The sequence below is a fragment of the Heptranchias perlo genome, chromosome 21, assembly GCF_035084215.1.
Source record: "Heptranchias perlo isolate sHepPer1 chromosome 21, sHepPer1.hap1, whole genome shotgun sequence".
Classification (NCBI taxonomy): domain Eukaryota; kingdom Metazoa; phylum Chordata; class Chondrichthyes; order Hexanchiformes; family Hexanchidae; genus Heptranchias; species Heptranchias perlo.
Genome location: NC_090345.1, coordinates 12,813,060 through 12,831,685, shown reverse-complemented (window position 1 = coordinate 12,831,685; position 18,626 = coordinate 12,813,060). Strand labels below are relative to the sequence as shown.

General features: G+C 40.5%; 1 protein-coding gene across 7 annotated transcripts in view; it reads right to left on the bottom strand.

Moving 5' to 3' along the window:
* Positions 1 to 519: 519 nt before the first annotated feature.
* The window catches only part of LOC137339981 (gamma-adducin-like), a 199,988-nt gene continuing 181,881 nt past the window's right edge, over positions 520 to 18,626 (bottom strand). For 6 of the 7 annotated variants that reach the window (XM_068002101.1, XM_068002099.1, XM_068002103.1 and 3 more), the window contains 5 exons: positions 17,888 to 18,007; positions 12,754 to 12,843; positions 10,059 to 10,182; positions 4,426 to 4,509; positions 520 to 3,571 (listed from right to left, as the gene is read on the bottom strand). In XM_068002101.1, coding sequence (XP_067858202.1) covers positions 3,300 to 3,571; positions 4,426 to 4,509; positions 10,059 to 10,182; positions 12,754 to 12,843; positions 17,888 to 18,007 — 690 coding nt within the window. In that variant the 3' untranslated portion in view covers positions 520 to 3,299. The remainder of the gene's footprint in view (positions 3,572 to 4,425; positions 4,510 to 10,058; positions 10,183 to 12,753; positions 12,844 to 17,887; positions 18,008 to 18,626) is intronic. The other variant, XM_068002106.1, reaches the window with a different exon arrangement.

Below are 18,626 nucleotides of genomic sequence, written 5' to 3'. Positions count from 1 at the left end.
GCCGCTCGTCGACTGAACTCTCGCTTTCTCCGCGCTGTTTATGTCCCCGCTCTGGTCTCGCTCTTTCCTGCCGCACGCCAACTGCAACCTCTATGGCCTCTCCTATTTTGGCATCCTCTACAATTTTGACTCTGCTTACAACTACTGTATGTAGAGAATGCTGAATGAAGAAGAATGTTGCATTTGGGAAATCACAGGAGTATGCTGGCTTAGTTTTAACCGTTCATTTACTGATTGGCATATGTGTGCATTTTTCCAACGTGTACCAACAACTATTTTGCCAGAAATATGTAAAGGACACGTGGCATCTTATCTGTAAATCCTGGGTAAACAACCTAAGTAGGTAAATGACAATGCATTCTGGGGTTAAATATCTGTTGGGATAATCATGCTTTCGTGTTGGGAACATATTTTAATCTTCATTCTAACCTCCTACAAGTTAGGAATTGCTTCCATTAGTATTTCATGGATTAGAAACAGGTTCAAATTATCCTTTTATACAGATGCAAGGCAAGACAGTTTTTTTTGGTGTGTTTATATAGGTATTTAATTTTTCATAGAGCAAGTAAGCTGCTATACAGAGTGCCATTTCTTTTACATTCTTCCATAAGCAGATTCCAGATTTTGAAATGCTCCAACAGTTTAGATGCTTTACAGAATTTCAAAAATATAAGAAAGCAATGGAATTTTTTTTGTCAGAATATAATTTAAAAGGACATTATATCACATAATTAGGGCTTCAATCTGAGAATAAGGTTATTGGAAAATAACAGTCCAGTATAAGGTACAAATTATGGATTTCTAAAATGGGGCACTTCCACATCATAAAATACTGTTTATTCGTGGATTTTACATTGATTAGCAACACATCTAAAAGCAACTTCGTTAAGCGTCATTTATATATTCCACAGGACAATGGGTTGCTGCACTTATATATAGTGCCATTAACAAGGTGCAACAAGGTCAATTAACTCAATTTAAAGCAATGCACAAAGGCTGCATAAATTATGCAGACAGAAGGTGTTTCTCCCCCCCCAAAAAGTTACCAGAAGCACAAGGCTTGGATAACTACTTCTTAAACGGTTAATAAAAAAAGTTGGCATCATTTTTTTTGTAAACGAAAGTTTAACTACCTGTTTAATCTTTCCAGTACTTATTAGCGTTGACGTGGTGTTGTTCCCTTTCAGAGATGCATTCCTGTAGCCCAATTCTATATCCTCAAACCTTCCAACTACTTCAATTCCATTCATCAACATACAGTATTCAGAATCAAACTACCATTCACATTGCTAATTGGGATTCAGATCACGGACCCCAATGCCCGATGCTAGTGGTTTTATTACTTTATTTTTCTTCTTGAAAACTCATGTAGTGGCTTTCTCTTAGTGTCCAAGCTTAGCTTATGAATTTAAACACTTCTTAGAATTTAGTAGGTCTTTTTCTGTCACAGTTGCCATGAAAAGATTATTAGCTGTAAAAATATTAGTAACAGAAGTCTATTAACTTGGTAAACATATCTTCTCCAGTGAAGAAATAGGGCTGTATATATGGAGAAACTATTTGGAGATTACAATATTTAAATCTTTTATATTTTTTATGCTTATAAAAATACCTTCGGTCATTCCAAAACAAAAATTCAAATTAAAAATGCGTTTCCCCCTCTCAATGTTATAATTTTGTTCAGCAGAAGCACATGGGGTCCACATCATGGAAGTAGGAATTGGACAATACACAGCAAATTTAATCACGACCACAACTTAGGTCACTGTTTGAATGTGCCTATCATTGATCATTTCTCCGCCCCCAACAAGATAAAAATCTTGTGGTTTAACACTGCACATTCTATACTACACGAGAAACCACTTTAAAGCAAATGTATTACAGGTAACATTACAAGAGAACACGTAATGTGAAAGATGTGTTTTAAAGGATGTTCTCTCAATAATTAACAACATGCTGCTCCTGGGAGATTTTATTGTTTAAAAAAACAAATTTATTGGGGCTTCTTTGCAAAATACTGATTCAAAAATCAGAGTAGCAACTAACATCCTATGGTCTGAATTCACAGCTGCAATTAAAATGGCCCAAAAAATGGCCATCCGCATTGAATACCAATCTTAAATTGGGGAAATCAGTTGTTAGGGGCACAGATTTCTTCCCGGAGGGCATTAAAAAGTGTTAACTAGCACAAGTTATTAGACCAAACCCCATAGGCTCATCACTGGGCAAGCCAAGTTGGCATGTTCCACCTAGTAGATAACAAATTGGTTGCAGATCAAGTGCCACAAGATATGAACTCAAGCCTACAATGCAGAGATTAAAAGCAACTGCTGTTTTTGATACCACCAAGCTTCTCTGGGGTTAAGTGTAGGGACGGAGAAGAAAAAAATGGGTCAATTAAAATAGGTGACTCGGGACACGATAGCACTGGTTTTGTTATTGTGTTCCAGCTTAATTTTCTAGATCATGCACCTAAAATGTTATTTTCATGCCTTTTTTCTTTTAACAAGTCTACAAGTCGAGCCACAGTTCCAAAAAAATCAACTGCTGTAATACCGCTTATCATTTATTATACCTCGATCCTTTCCCCATTACTTACTCCCATTGCACACCCTGCCTTTCCCTTTTTGGTAGCATTATTTCTCCTTCATTTGGTTACCTCATGGATTCACTTAGGTTTTAATCACTAGTAAGTTATGTATCACCAAAAAGTGCAGTATAGTTTTTTTTTAAAAAAGAACAAAAAACACTATTGACATGACTCCAGTTTTGTATAATCTAGTCCGTTAATATCAGAACTACGACATGCCTAGGCTAACCCAGGTATACTTGAGCCAGGCATTCTTAGTCACTTATTCTGTCATTAGACCCTTATATTGCATGCTTGTAACATTTATTTCATAGTATTAAAATTTTAAGATAGAAACTTGTCAGTAATGGATTAAATCATCTGTGTTTAAATGTATAAAATTTCCACATTTTGGTGGATTTAGTGAGATGAGTTTTTTTTTAAAAGATTAAAATCAATTCCACAGTATAACTGTTCCAAGTCTAGAATTCACTAGAACGTGATTTGATTTTGGCAAAAAGATTAATTACTAAACAAATTTGCGATAATAATACTTTGATGCCAGATTAATAACCCCTATATAGATTTGCCCTTTTCTTCTATTCTAGGTCAGTGCACAGTCAACTGATGTTTAGCACATTTAGCTGAGCAACATGTCAATATCAAGCATTTAAGACTGACATAAATCTGACCAGCTTTTCAGTTGTGCAACATCCCTGCAAACCCATCATTATGCTTCCACCTTTTCCTTCTTTTTGTTCTTTTTCAGGAACGATGGTGTGCGGAATTTCTTTTTCTTCTTTGAGGGGGATTTAGATGGAGACCCCTCAGGTGAAAGGGTATCACTGGCATTCAAATCTATCTTTTCTGTTGACTTGATGGTAATCTCCACGCTCTCCACAGTGCTGGTTGTTAACTGGCTGATGCGTTTTGTCAAATCTTCTGCTAAAGCTTGTCCATCTTCCTTTCCTCCATTCACCACCACTGTTGGCGTAGTGTTTTCTGAGACAGAATGATTATGAATATAAAACATTTGAATTATTGTCTTTAAAATGAAAACACATTCTGAATATAAGTGAAGCGGCGTTAGAAGGCTGTTCACAGTTTACCAGAATAATCAAAATTCTGTGACAAGAGGAAATTATTTGGTGTGTGGTTGTCATCTGAGGAATGTGTTAGAAGGCATTCTAACGGCAGTAAACAGGAAATCTAATTTTTGTAGCCAGGTAGGTTGTCTAACCATAGGAAAATCAGAATATTTCCAACAATGGAAGTTATAAGTGAATAACAAAAACTAAAGAAAGACAGGAAGACAATTTAATAATTGAAATGGAAATAAAACCAGATAATTTGTCTGAAGCACAAGTGTATGATGCTCGCTATCTAAAGTTAGGACAATTTTGGGGCGGGGAGGGGGGGGAAGGAGTTAACTCTTTTGTAGGGAAGAACTGTGAAGTCCATACTTTCTGCAGTTGTTAATACTGTGTTTGGAATGAATTGCATCTACTGCAAGACTAAATATGAAGTATGCATACCAACACGAGGCAAAATTTTCTTTCAATATGATTATTCATTGAAGACTATGCACTAAAACTGCACTATATGGAGATACGGCACAGTACGAATGTTGCCACTGTGACATGGAATGGCTGTGTCATGAAAGTGTACATTTGAAGAAAAGTAAGCCAATCTTCGACTTAGCACGTGGGGATACTATATATATTATGCTCTGAATACTAATGCTTTCTTTGAGAGAAAATGCAATAGTAATGGAATTAGAAACTTGTAAAGGTAGAGTCACATCAATATCATCAGGGAATGCAAATGGCAAACGAACTACAGATAAAGTGTCCCACCTTCTAATTTTGCTGGTATGACTTGTGGGGATTGAGGTGGTGATAACGCAGAACCATCATCTGATGTTAGTTCCTGTTCAGTATCTGTAGGAGAAGAGTTAGTTTTTTTTCTTTTTAATTTTGTTAAGCTACTGCAGGCTGTGCAAAGATTTCATGCTTTTTAGTACAAACTAAAACATATCTGTTAATTGTATAAAGTAAATGTGAAGCATAAAGCAGCAGCACACTCATTTATTGTGGCAACCTTAATTTTGCTTTTTTGTTTTGTAACATACCAAATGCCGGTGTCAATGGAGAATGCAACTAAAAGCAGCATTAGTTTCATCATTAGTGAACCAAGTGAAACTGAACCAGATAACAAGTAAATCTGAAAGGAACTGGGTCAACATTGTCTAATAAATTTTTGAAAAAAAAAATCTAAATTTCTTCACTCATACCACACACTATATAATTAAGAGTTAAAGTTTTAATACAAAATTAATAAAAACATTCATCCTGAAGGCAGTGACCCATGCCAGGTATGGTTCCAGGGGAACTGGCAGCCTTCTGTTACTACGCCCAAGTGGTCAGTAGTTCACGTGTGAGCCTGAATAGAGTGACGGTAAGCTATTGGACGATTGGGGTGGGGAGGGGGGCACAGCAACCTGGCTGGATTTGTCCTCACTCCGCATGCTGACTGTTCAGCAGGGATCTCTGGATAGCAATTAGAAGTCTTTAATTCTGGCTAATTTTTCCTTTCCTTGGTCTAGATACACAAAAGCCAATTGTTGTGCTCCCACTGCTGCTCCAGTTTAGATTAGCTAACTCAGTAAAGACCAAGGATCTGGCCAGCAGAGGAACCCATTTTTTTTGCATTGCTTTGATATTTTGTGACTGTTGAGATTGGTAGCAACATTGATTAGGACAGAAGATAACTTGGGTAAATTTGTTATGGAACACTGTACTCAACAGGTAAACCATGCAAATGAGTACTTTGCATCTGTCTTTACCAAGGAAGAAGACGCTGCCAAAGTCACAGTAAAAGGGGAGGTAGTTGAGATACTGGGTGGGGTGAAAATTGATAAAGAGGAGGTACGAGACAGGCTGGTTATGTTTAAAGTAGATAAGTCAGACAGTCCGGATGGGATGCATCCTAGGTTGCTGAGGGAAGTAAAGGTGGAAATTGTGGAGGTGCTGGCCATAATCTTCCAATCCTCCTTAGATACATGGGTGATGCCAGAGGACTGGAGAATTGCAAATGCTACACACCCTTGTTCAAAAAAAGGGTGTAACGATAAACCCGGCAACTGCAGGCCAGTCAGTTTAACCTTGGTGGTGAGGAAGCTTTTAGAAACAATAATCTGGGACAAAATTAATAGTCACTTAGACAAGTGTGGATTAATAAAGGAATGCCAGCACGGGTTTGTTAAAGGCAAATTGTGTTTAACTAACTTGATTGAGTTTTTTGATGAAGTAACAGAGAGGGTGGATGAGGGCAATTGGGTTGATGAGGTGTACATGGACTTTCAAAAGGCGTTTGAGAAAGTGCCACATAATAGGCCTGTCAGCAAAATTGAAGCCAATGGAATAAAAGGGGCAGTAACAGCATGCATTCAAAACTGGCTAAGTGACAGGAAACAAAGTAGTGGTAAACTGTTGTTTTTCAGACTGGAGGAAGATATACAGTGGTGTTCCCCAGGGGTCGGTACTAGGACCATTGCTTTTTTGATATATATTAGTGACTTGGACTTGGGTGTACAGGGCACAATTTCAAAATCTGCAGATGACGCAAAACTTGGAAGTGTAGTTAACAGTGAGGAGGATAGTAATAGACTTCAAGGGGACATAGACAGGCTGGTGGAATGGGTGGAGACATGGCAGATGATATTTAATGCAAAGAAGTGCGAAGTGATACATTTTGGCAAGAATGAGGAGAGGCAATATAAACTAAATGGTACAATTCTAAAGGGGGTGCAGGGACAGAGACACCTGGGGGTAAATGTGCACAAATCTTTGAAGGTGGCAGGACAGGTTGAGAAAGCGGTTAAAAAAGCTTATGCGACCCTGGGCTTTATAAATAAATAGAGGCATAGAGTACAAAAGCAAGGAAGTTATGTTGAATCTTTATAGAACACTAGTTCGGCCACAACTGGACACTTTAGGAAAGATGTGAAGGCCTTAGAGAGAGTGCAGAAAAGATTTACGAGAATGGTTCCAGGGATGAGGGACTTCAGTTACGTAGACAGATTGGAGAAGCTGGGGTTGTTCTCCTCAGAGCAGAGAAGGTTAAGAGGAGATTTCATAGAAGTGTTCAAGATCACGACGGGTTTAGATAAAGTAAATAAAGAGAAACTGTTCCCATTGGCAGAAGGGTCGAGAACCAGAGGACACAGATTTAAGGTGATTTGCAAAAGAACCAAAGGCAACATGAGGAAAAAATTTTTACCCAGCAAGTAGTTATGATCTGGAATGCAATGCCTGAAAGGGTGGTGGATGCAGATTTAATTGTGGCTTTCAAAAAGGAATTGGATAAATATTTGAAGGGAAAAAATTTGCAGGGCCACAGGGAAAGAGCGGGGGAATGGGACTAACTGGATTGCTCTTACAAGAGCAGGCACAGGCTCGATGGGCTGAATGGCCTCCTTCTGTGCCATAATGATTCTCTGATTCTAAGTTGTTTTATTGCTAAAGAAGTAGAAAAAAGTAACAGGCAAAGATCTGAAACCCAAAGTAAAGTGAAGGAAGTAGGGAAAAAACATTCACAGCACTGGGAAATAAAGGGAACATAGCAAGACACAAGGTTCAGACTGGTTATTGAGCGTGAATGTCTGGTATGAAACAAGCAAGCATTTTAGTGGTGGGAACTTGCACTGCAATAATGAAAATTGCTCTAAAGAAGAACTATTTCCACCACTTTTCAAACCACACAATTATACTAGCATCCAGGAATATCTTATATACTATATAAGATATTACAGCCCTTGATTTGCATCAGTATCCTGTGAAGCAACAAAGAAACCCCATGGAAAAATTTGCCCACCACAATGATGGTGGTAACAAACAATATGAATGTCAATGGCATAACACAAATGGGAAAGCCCAACAACAGGGGGAAAAAAAACCCAAAAGCTGCAGAAGATTAAATAATTAAAAAGTGCAAGTATCTGGACATACATTCTAGACTGCACATGCTCTTTTGGGTTCTGAAGGACATTCATACTTTTAAGACACCAGCCTTTTAGGACACCAGCCAACACTTTGAATGCATTTACAGGCTTGGCTACACTCTACATAGTATGTGACCTATATAAATCTGAGACTTACTAAACTATAAAGAAGTGCCAATATTCCCAATGCCATCCATTGTTATCTCTCGCAAAAACATTTCTTTCACTTCCTCCCAAATGAAATTTGGAAATTACTTATATGAACAAAGTTGACATGGATCATTAAACTGTTTCCCTCACAGAACGATCTTGTGAAGATATGAACAACTTTAAATGGCTCTTTGTGATCAAGATCACCTTTCAGGTCAAAATTAACGATAACAGATTATTCATATAATTAATCTTCTAATGCTAATGATTAAAAACAGATAGCACTAATTAAATTAGCAACCATCTCCAATTAGCCCAGGATGTCTTAATTCAATCTTACCAGCCATCAATTCATCTAGGTCATTGCTATCAATTTCCCTTTATAGACTTCTCCATTTCTTTAGAGATTTTTGTTAAATGTTAGAGACTCCACAAAACTCTTGCTGGAAATTTATCTTCCAGATGATTGCTAGTTTATACCACCAGCAGTATACACAACCAGTGTGTGTGGGAGGGATATGTGATAAACAATTAAACATAAAATTTGACCCATCAATGAGGAGCAAATAACTGACATGGCACTGGCACAATTCAAGAATAACATTAAATTCTGTGTTTAGAAGCTTACCATTAAGCATTCAGTTTATATTACAAGGCTTAAATATAACAAAAAAAATGTTAAGAACATAAGAAATAGGAGCAGGAGTAGGCCATACGGCCCCTCGAGCCTAGTCCGCCATTCCATAAGATCATGATTGATCTTCGACCTCGACTCCACTTTCCCGCTTGATCCCCATATCCCTTGATTTCCCCAGAGTCCAACAATCTATCGATCTCAACCTTGAACATGCTCAACAACTGAGCATCCACAGCCCTCTGGGGTAGAGAATTCCAGAGATTCACAACCCTCTGAATGAGGAAATTTCTCCTCATCTCAGTCCTAAATGGCCGACCCTTTATCCCGAGACTATGTCCCTTAGTTCTAGACTCTCCAGCCAGGGGCAACAGCCTCTCAGCAACCATCCTGTCAAGCCCTCTCAGAATTTTATATGTTCCAGTTAGATCACCTCTCATTCTTCTAAACTCCAGAGAGTATAGGCCCATTCTACTCAATCTCTCTTCACAGGACAATTCTCTCATCCCACGTTCTTCCATTGTTATACTGATTTTATCCAGACTGTTGCAAACATCTTTATTATTATCTTTCATACCTTTATATGAGTGCCTTTCACCTCTTTCTAAAGGATTTCATCTGCAACGTTAAAACCTTTATATAACATTGTTCAAAATTATGGACAGTTGATGATGATAGGAGGAGATAAAGGAAAACTCATTTTTATAGTGCCTTTCACACAGGATGTCCCAAAGCACTTCACAATCAATGAATTACTGTTGAAGTGTAGTCACTGTTAGGAAGGGAAACACTACAGCCAAATATTTCACTTGCTGTGCACAAAGTTAATCTGTTTAGGTGACGTTGGTTGAAAGACAAATTTGGTCAGGACACCGGGAGAACTCCCTGTTCTTGTTCAAATAGTGCCATGGGAGGTTTTAAGTCGATGCTTGATGCACTAAATGCACAATTGGTCAAATACATTTTACCATCTGGTAGAGGGACATAGTCCCTGCTTCACAAAAAATAATTTAAAAACATTTTCCTGCTAGCAGGTTAATGTCAGACACTACTCTCTCTCTATATATAGAGAGAGAGACAGAGAGAAAAAAAGTCAATTCAAGTCACTCTACCCCCACTTAGAAGCCAGTTACAGAGCAACCCTAACTCAGGTCTCCTCAATGATGCAGGAAGTCTGAAAAATTAGAACATGCTACACAACCTCCTAATCACAAACTCTTTAATTCGGGAACTAATTTTAAACAAGGTGACTGGAATGCCAGCCTACTGTCAACATCACTTGGTAACTTCCAATATGATCAGGTGGGCAGAGAAAAGCAGAGCACCGGCAATTTAAACACATCCCTAATTGAAGTTGGAGTACAAGGAAGGGGAAAATTGATGGGCGCAATGAGACTCAAGGAGGGGGGGGGAGGCCGCCATTATGGACATAGATGTCATTTGGTAAATCTGCAGTTTCAGTACTCTTGGATTTCGTAGGTTGGGGTCCAACTGAAGTCCAAAATAAACCAGGAAAATGAATATTAGAAAATGAAAATAAATAGTCTGCATGTGGCATTTAGAATCGTCAACCACAAGAGGTCACTATTTCCAGTTTGTCCCAATACAGCAACACATTTCCATCCCCATACTCATTATCGAAATTTAAAAAAATGTTTCTTTGCATATCATGCAGAGAAATTTCTGGATATAATTTCCTTTACCATCCAATCCTTGTTGCTTCCGTTCAATTATCTTTTTGTATTCTTCCAGTTCGCACTCAGTCAGGTAACTGAATGGGTTTGGTGGGCCTGGTGGCACCTGATCTTCCATTCCTTCAAATTCCAACTGCGTAGGTTGGGAAGTAAATACATTTATATAAATAACTTTCACTTCCAATAGTGGTGCAAGATCTTAACTTTTGAATTCTTTCAAGATCACATAATTCTCAGAAAATTCACTCCATCTTACAGCTTGATGTAAAATTTATAGTACATGACCAATGACAGTAAATTGTCTCCTGCACAAAGATATAATCAGTTCCCTTCTCAGTAAGGGTGACATACAGGTACAACTTTAACTGAGCTAAATCAGTAAAAATAACCTAGGGGCACCTTAGCAGCAATAACACTGGAGCACTAAGCCCAAGTTCAAATTCCAGTGTTCAAATGATATTCATACTCCGGTTAACTTGGGTAAGTTTTAACTGAATTATTTGTAGAGGAAGGAATCGCTTCCCCCATCACTCAAGCATCTCTCACCGGGTTGAAGAAGAAACAACTTTTATAGTTTCTGTGGAGGTTTCTAGAGGCTGGTCTGTCACCATTCCAACTGAATGCAGTGTAGATGCAGGGGGCTAATTCAAGTGTGGTAAGATGGAAAAGAGAGTCCGATTTAGAGATGAAAAAGTTTATAATAACCTGAGCTACAGGACAAATAAGACCACCCAGACATACAATTAGTGTAGTACTTCATCAGAAATTCAGAGAACCACAGAATTTTACAGCACAGGAGTCGTTGATTTGGCCCATCGTGTCTGTGTAGCTCTTTGCTAGAACAATCCAAAACTAATCTCACCGTTCCTCTCTCTCCCTCCATAGCCCTATGCCTTCCTCTGCTTTAAGTATCTATACAATTTTACCTTAAAAGATGCAATGGCCTCAGTCTCTCCCTGCTCTGACAACCCTTTGTGCAAAGAATTTTCTCCCAACCTCTCTCCTCACTCTGACTATTTTAATTTGATGACTCCACGTTATCAACTTCCCAATAAGAGGAATAGTCTTTCCTTAGTCATTATTAAAATCCTTCACAATTCTATAACCTTCATTAAATCTCCTTTTGGCTTTCTCTGCTCTAGTGGAAATAGTCCAGTATCTCAAGTCTTTCCTCACGACTATAGTTGTCAATCCCCGGCAATAGGCAGGTAAATCCATGTTGTACATTTTCTAAGACTTCATTGTTATTTCTATGATGGGGCACCAAAAACAGCAAACAGTACTAAACAAATTTATCATGAGTACATACCCCCATCCCTTGTTTTTCCTTCTAAAATGTATTAGCCCACACTTATTCACATTCGAATGCATCTGTCACTTGTCTGCCCTTTCCACTAACCTGTCTATATCTTTAAGTCTTTTACAGTCCTGCTTGGTTTTGCCGAACCCCTATTGTCAGAAAATTTCAAGATTATGCTCCCTGTGTCAATGTCCAAATCATCTATATATACATATCAAGAACAAATGTGGATTCAACACTGGCTTCTTGAGTACATCACTTCAAATCTTTCTCCCATTTCCCCTAACTCTTGGTTTTGTGTCGGTCAACCAACTTTCTATCCACTGTACTACATTTTCTTGTATACCATATGCCTGAATTTTTCTAACAATCATCTTGAGACACCTTATCAAATGGTTTCTGAAAATCCATATACACTACATCTGCTGCATTCCCTTTATCTATCCAATCACTTCTTTTAAAAAAACTATTACGTTTGTTAAACACGACTTGTCTTTAACATATCCCTGCTGGCTATCCTTGATTAACAGCTGCATTTCCAAATGCTCACTAATTTCATCTCATTGGTCTGTATTTCGTTTAAATAGAACAGTATGTTAATCATGAATCTTTCCAAAATGATTTTCACCCTTCCTTACAGGGCCAGGTTATTCAAAGAAACAAAAAACAGACTTGGCACAGCACATTCCAGTCATGTCAGTCATTTTAGGAAAAAAAACACAAATCTTTGACACCAGTCAGTCTTACAAACAATAAGAAAATTGATAATGCAATTAAAAGAAACCAGTTACTACCGTTACAGTGGACGCATTCATGTGAACACGATTTGCCCACTATACGCGATGGCTGGTAAAACGGGGTAGCATTAAAAATTTAAAGTAATTTCAATTACAGTTGCTGGAGAGAGGACAGTTAAAATTCACACTGCAGCATGTGACAAAGGTAGCTGAAACAATAAAAACAAAAATGCTGAAAAAACACTGCCGGTTTGCCAGTACCTGAATGAGAACAGGTGGGCTCATGCTTCGGATGACTATACATCTAGACGTTACTAACTTTATTATAAACAGCAATGATTCAACATGAATTGAATTTGGTTTAACTGTTTCATTCAAGCTTACGGACTGTAGACACAAATTCACTGGAAAGGTAAAACGGTTCTCTCTTTGCTTTAGTCAGTCAGCCCGAAATAAAAAAGGACCACTTAAGACACTATAACCGGCAACTATGAAATTGACGTTAATGCAAATGGATAATAGTTATTGCTTTTTGGGTAATATAAGCAACTGCCCGTTTTAAACGTGGACGTTTTAAGTGGTGAGGATTGTAACTATTTGTAGTTAAATGAAAACCACAAACTGAAGGGAATAAATTACAAATTGAAAATATATGATGCAACTGTACCGGGCTGCTTTTCTTCTCTATAACAATACCAGCCAGTAATTGTGACTGTGGCCCTGCAGTCTTCATGTCATATCGATTCTGCTCACGAATCTGGAACAAAAATAATTAGTTGATCCTTGGTTCAGGCATGTTGTATACAGCAGGAAACATGACACTACTGTAAATAGTGTACAGGGGTACGGTGGCATAGTGGTCATGTTACTGGACTAGTAATCCAGAGGCCTGGACTAATAATCCGGAGTCATGAGTTCAAATCCCGTCAAGGCAGCTGGGGAATTTAAATTCAATTAAATAAAAATCTGGAATTAAAAAAACTACCATCAGTAATGGTGGCCATGAAACTACCGGATTGTCGTAAAAATCCATCTGGTTCACTGACGTCCTTTAGGGAAGGAAATCTGCCGTCCTTACCCGGTCAGGTCCATATGTGACTCCAGACCCACAGCAATGTGGTTGATTCTTAATTGCCCTCTGAAATGGCCTAGAAAACCACTCGGTTGTACAATCTCGCTAAAAAAAGTCATAAGAAGAATAAAACAGGCCGGACCATCCGGCACCGGACATGACAACGGCCAGCCAAGCCCAGTCGACCCTGAAAAGTCCTCCTCACTAACATCTGGGGTCTTGTGCCAAAATTGGGAGAGCTCTCCCACAGACTAGAGCAACAGCCTGACATAGACATACTCACAGAATCATACCTTTCAGCCAACATCCCAGACTCTTCCATCACCATCCCTGGGTATGTCCTGTCCCACCAGCAGGACAAACCGACCAGAGGTGGCAGTACAGAGATATACAGACACGAGAGTGTGGCCCTGGGAGTCCTCAACATTGACTCCGGACCTCATGAATTCTCATGGCATCAAATCAAACATGGGCAAACCTCCTGCTGATTACCACCGACTGTCCTCCCTCAGCTGATGAATCAGTCCTCCTCCATGTTGAGCACCACTTGGAGGAAGCACTGAGGGTAGCAAGGGCACAGAATGTACTCTGGGTGGGGGACTTCAATGTCCATCACCAAGAGTGGCTCGGTAGCACCACTACTGACTGAGCTGGCCGAGTCCTGAAGGACATAGGTGCCAGACTGGGCCTGCGGCAGGTGGTGAGCGAACCAACACGAGGAAAAACCTGCTTGACCTCGTCCTCACCAATCTACCTGTCGCAGATGCATCTGTCCATAACAGTATTGGTAGGAGTGACCACCGCATAGTCCTCGTGGAGACAAAGTCCTGTCTTCACACTGAGGACACCATTCAACGTGTTGCGTGGCACTATCACCATGCTAAATGGGGTAGATTCAGAACAGATTTAGCAGCTCAAAACTGGGCATCCATGAGGTGCTGTGGGTCATCAGCAGCAGCAGAATTGTATTCCAGCTCAATCTGTAACCTCATGGCCCGGCATATTCCTCACACTACCATTACCAACAAGCCAGCGGGATCAACCCTGGTTCAATGAGGAGTGTAGAAGAGCATGCCAGGAGCAGCACCAGGCGTACCTAAAAATGAGGTGCCAACCTGGTGAAGCTACAACTCAGGACTACATGCATGCTAAACAGTGGAAGCAACATGCTATAGACAGTGCTAAGTGATTCCACAACCAACGGATCAGATCAAAGCTCTGCAGTCCTGCCACATCCAGTAGTGAATGGTGGTGGACAATTAAACAACTAACGGGAGGAGGAGGCTCTGCAAACATCCCCATCCTCAATGATGGCGGAGTCCAGCACGTGAGTGCAAAAGACAAGGCTGAAGCGTTCGCAACCATCTTCAGCCAGAAGTGCCGAGTGGATGATCCATCTCGGCCTCCTCCTGATATCCCCACCATTACAGAAGCCAGTCTTCAGCCAATTCGATTCACTCCATGTGATATCAAGAAATAGCTGTAGGCACTGGATACAGAGAAGGCTATGGGCTCTAACAACATCCCGGCTGTAGTGCTGAAGACTTGTGCTCCAGAACTAGCCGTGCCTCTAGCTAAACTGTTCCAGTACAGCGACAACACTGACATCGACCCAAAGGTTATCTAGGATTGCAACGGGATCTTGATAAATTGGGCCAGTGGGCCGATGAATGGCAGATGGAGTTTAATTTAGATAAATGTGAGGTGATGCATTTTGGTAGATCGAATCGGGCCAGGACCTACTCTGTTAATGGTAGGGCGTTGGGGAGAGTTATAGAACAAAGATCTCGGAGTACAGGTTCATAGCTCCTTGAAAGTGGAGTCACAGGTGGATAGGGTGGTGAAGAAGGCATTCGGCATGCTTGGTTTCATTGGTCAGAACATTGAATACAGGAGTTGGGATGTCTTGTTGAAGTTGTACAAGACATTAGTAAGGCCACACTTGGAATACTGTGTACAGTTCTGGTCACCCTATTATAGAAAGGATATTATTAAACTAGAAAGAGTGCAGAAAAGATTTACTAGGATGCTACCGGGACTTGATGGTTTGACTTATAGGGAGAGGTTGGATAGACTGAGACTTTTTTCCCTGGAGAGTAGGAGGTTTAGGGGTGATCTTATAGAAGTCTATAAAATAATGAGGGGCACAGATAAGGTAGATAGTCAAAATCTTTTCCCAAAGGTAGGGGAGTCTATAACGAGGGGGCATAGATTTAAGGTGAGAGGGGAGAGATACAAAAGGGTCCAGAGGGGCAATTTTTTCACTCAAAGGGTGGTGAGTGTCTGGAACGAGCTGCCAGAGGCAGTAGTAGTGGCGGGTACAATTTTGTCTTTTAAAAAGCATTTGGACAGTTACATGGGTAAGATGGGTATAGAGGGATATGGGCCAAGTGCAGGCAATTGGGACTAGCTTAGTGGTATAAACTGGGCGACATGGACATGTTGGGCCGAAGGGCCTGTTTCCATGTTGTAAACTTCTATGATTCTAATGTGGAAAATTGCCCAGGTATGTCTGTCCACAAAAAGCAGGACAAATCCAATCCGGCCAATTACCACCCCATCAGTCTACTCTCAATCATCAGCAAAGTGATGGAAGGTGTCGTCGACAGTGCTATCAAGCAGCACTTACTCACCAATAACCTGCTCACCAATGCTCAGTTTTGGTCCTGGCGGAACCCCTCAGCTCCAGACCTCATTACAGCCTTGGTCCAAACATGGACAAAACAGCTGAATTCCAGAGGTGAGGTGAGAGTGACTGCCCTTGACATCAAGGCAGCATTTGACAGAGTGTGGCATCAAGGAGCCGTAGTAAAATTGAAGCCAATGGGAATCAGAGGGAAAACTCTCCAGTGGCTGGAGTCATACCCAGCACAAAGGAAGATGGTGGTTGTTGGAGGCCAATCATCCCAGCCCGAGGACATTGCTGCAGGAGTTCCTCAGGGCAGTGTCCTAGGCCCAACCATCTTCAGCTGCTTCATCAATGACCTTCCCTCCATCACAAGGTCAGAAATGGGGATGTTCACTGATGATTGCACAGTGTTCAGTTCCATTCGCAACCCCTCAGATAATGAAGCAGTCCGTGCCCGCATGCAGCAAGACCTGGACAACGTCCAGGCTTGGGCTCATAAGTGGCAACTTAGAGAACAAAGAGTCTAACCACCTCCCCACGACATTCAACAGCATTACCATCGCCGAATCCCCCACCATCAACATTCTGGGGGTCGCCATTGACCAGAAACTTAACTGGACCAGCCACATAAATACTGTGGCTACAAGAGCAGGTCAGAGGCTGGATTTTCTGCGGTGAGTGACTCACCTCCTGACTCCCCAAAGCCTTTCCACCATCTACAAGGCACAAGTCAGGAGTGTGATGGAATACTGTCCACTTGCCTGGATGAGTGCAGCTCCATCAACACTCAAGAAGCTTGACACCATCCAGGACAAAGCAGCCCGCTTGATTGGCACCCCATCCACCACCCTAAACAGTCACTCCCTTCACCACCGGCGCACTGTGGCTGCAGTGTGTACCATCTACAGGATGCACTGCAGCAACTCGCCCAGGCTTCGTCGACAGCACCTCCCAAACCCACAACCTCTACCACCTAGAAGGACAAGAGCAGCAGGCACATGGAAACACCACCACCTGCATGTTCCCCTCCAAGTCACACACCGTCCTGACTTGGAGATATATCGCCGTTCCTTCATCGTCGCTGGGTCAAAATCCTGGAACTCCCTTCCTAACAGCACTGAGGGAGTACCTTCACCACACGGACTGCAGCGGTTCAAGGCGGCGGCTCACCATCACCTTCTCAAGGGCAATTAGGGATGGGCAATAAATGCTGGCCTTGCCAATGACGCCCACATCCCATGAACGAATATAAAAAAAGTCATTAAACATCTTTGACCTGATCAAAGAGTTTCATGTGATTCTTTTACCTTCAAGCAAAACTATCTGGCTCTGGGCAGACTGGTGAAAAGATGTTATCCCGAAAAGTTCAAAGGGTTTTGGAAGAACTTTTCACCACTAATGTGTGAAACTGTACAAACAGCAAAATGCTCACCGCATACAATTATGACCCAATTCCAAATCACACACAGATCTGGTTAGAGCATTCCAAAAATGGAATCCATAAACATGATGAATGTTCCTAATAAAATACATTAATCATCATGAAAAATCAAAACACAAAGGGAATATTACTGTGTGTGGGAAGGGAACAATTTTAACATAAATATACTCTCTATCCTCACAGTCTGTGCCTTTCATGTAGCAAAGCCATTTGAGATCAAGTTTCTAGACAGAGTGGCTTTTTGCTGTCCCACTTGACAGGCTCCAGTGAAGTAATCCAAAATCAGTGTTCCTGTACCAGGAAACTTTGGCATATTGCGTACTTTAACTGAAAGTATTTTCCCTTAATGATCCTTTAGTTGTGAAAATCTGTTTCAAAATTTATTGGAAATTTTCATTATACCCCTTTAGTAAAATGACCATCCATATTTAATAAAAATGAAATTAGTCAATATACATAACACTTCAGTGATTTAAGCCAATTGCACAGTATTGAATTTAACATATTTCAAGTAATACAAATATATAGATAAGGTTTTCCAATGGGGACATTAAACAATCAATTAATATTTTAACAGAAAGTATAATACAAAAAACAAAAAGTTCAAGCAGTTTCATAAATGTAGCCAGGTATAGCAATTAAGTATCCACAAAGTTTACCTTGTTTCTCCTGTCATGGACCTCCCGTGGATCTGTGTTTAATGGAACAAACTGATTAGGATCTTCGATCTTGATTGGTGTTCCACTGCTGTTTTTTGAAGTGCTGTCTGCCTTCTTCCACTGAAAAAAAAATAAGTCTCAACATGGTCCTTAGAAGAAAATGTGTAAATCAGTACACAATATACTCCGATACGTGGAATCCTTGATAGTTTTTTAAAAATTCTGCCCTACTTACTCTGAGTTTCAACCTATTGGTTGCCCAGTAAAACTGCTGGGATTCTGTGCTGCTGCCGATCCCTCACATCCCAGCCTCCATAGTACAAGAGTGCTCTTAACATTACCACAAGATTCTTGGAACAATACGCAACAAGTTTGGGGGGAAAAGGGGGTATGAACAGAGGTGCACAGATGGAACCGTTCAAATAGGATGGGAATGAAGGGTGGTGGACACACTGGAGAGGAAGGGGGCAACATCAGAGGTAGATATTTCAGTGGCGGGGGGTGGAGAAATAGGGGGACACACAACAACTTGCATTTAAATAGCACCTTTAAGGTAGTAAAATGTCCCAAGCACGCATGGAATTGGAGGCAAATCAGGGACGGGGACATATAGATTCGAGACACAGATTCTCAAGAAGGGGATGGACAAAGGCTTCCAAGATAGTGATAGGGAACAAAACCAAATCAACAGCACTATTTTTCTGAATTAATAATATTTGGGGTTTCAAACTGAGCTTCC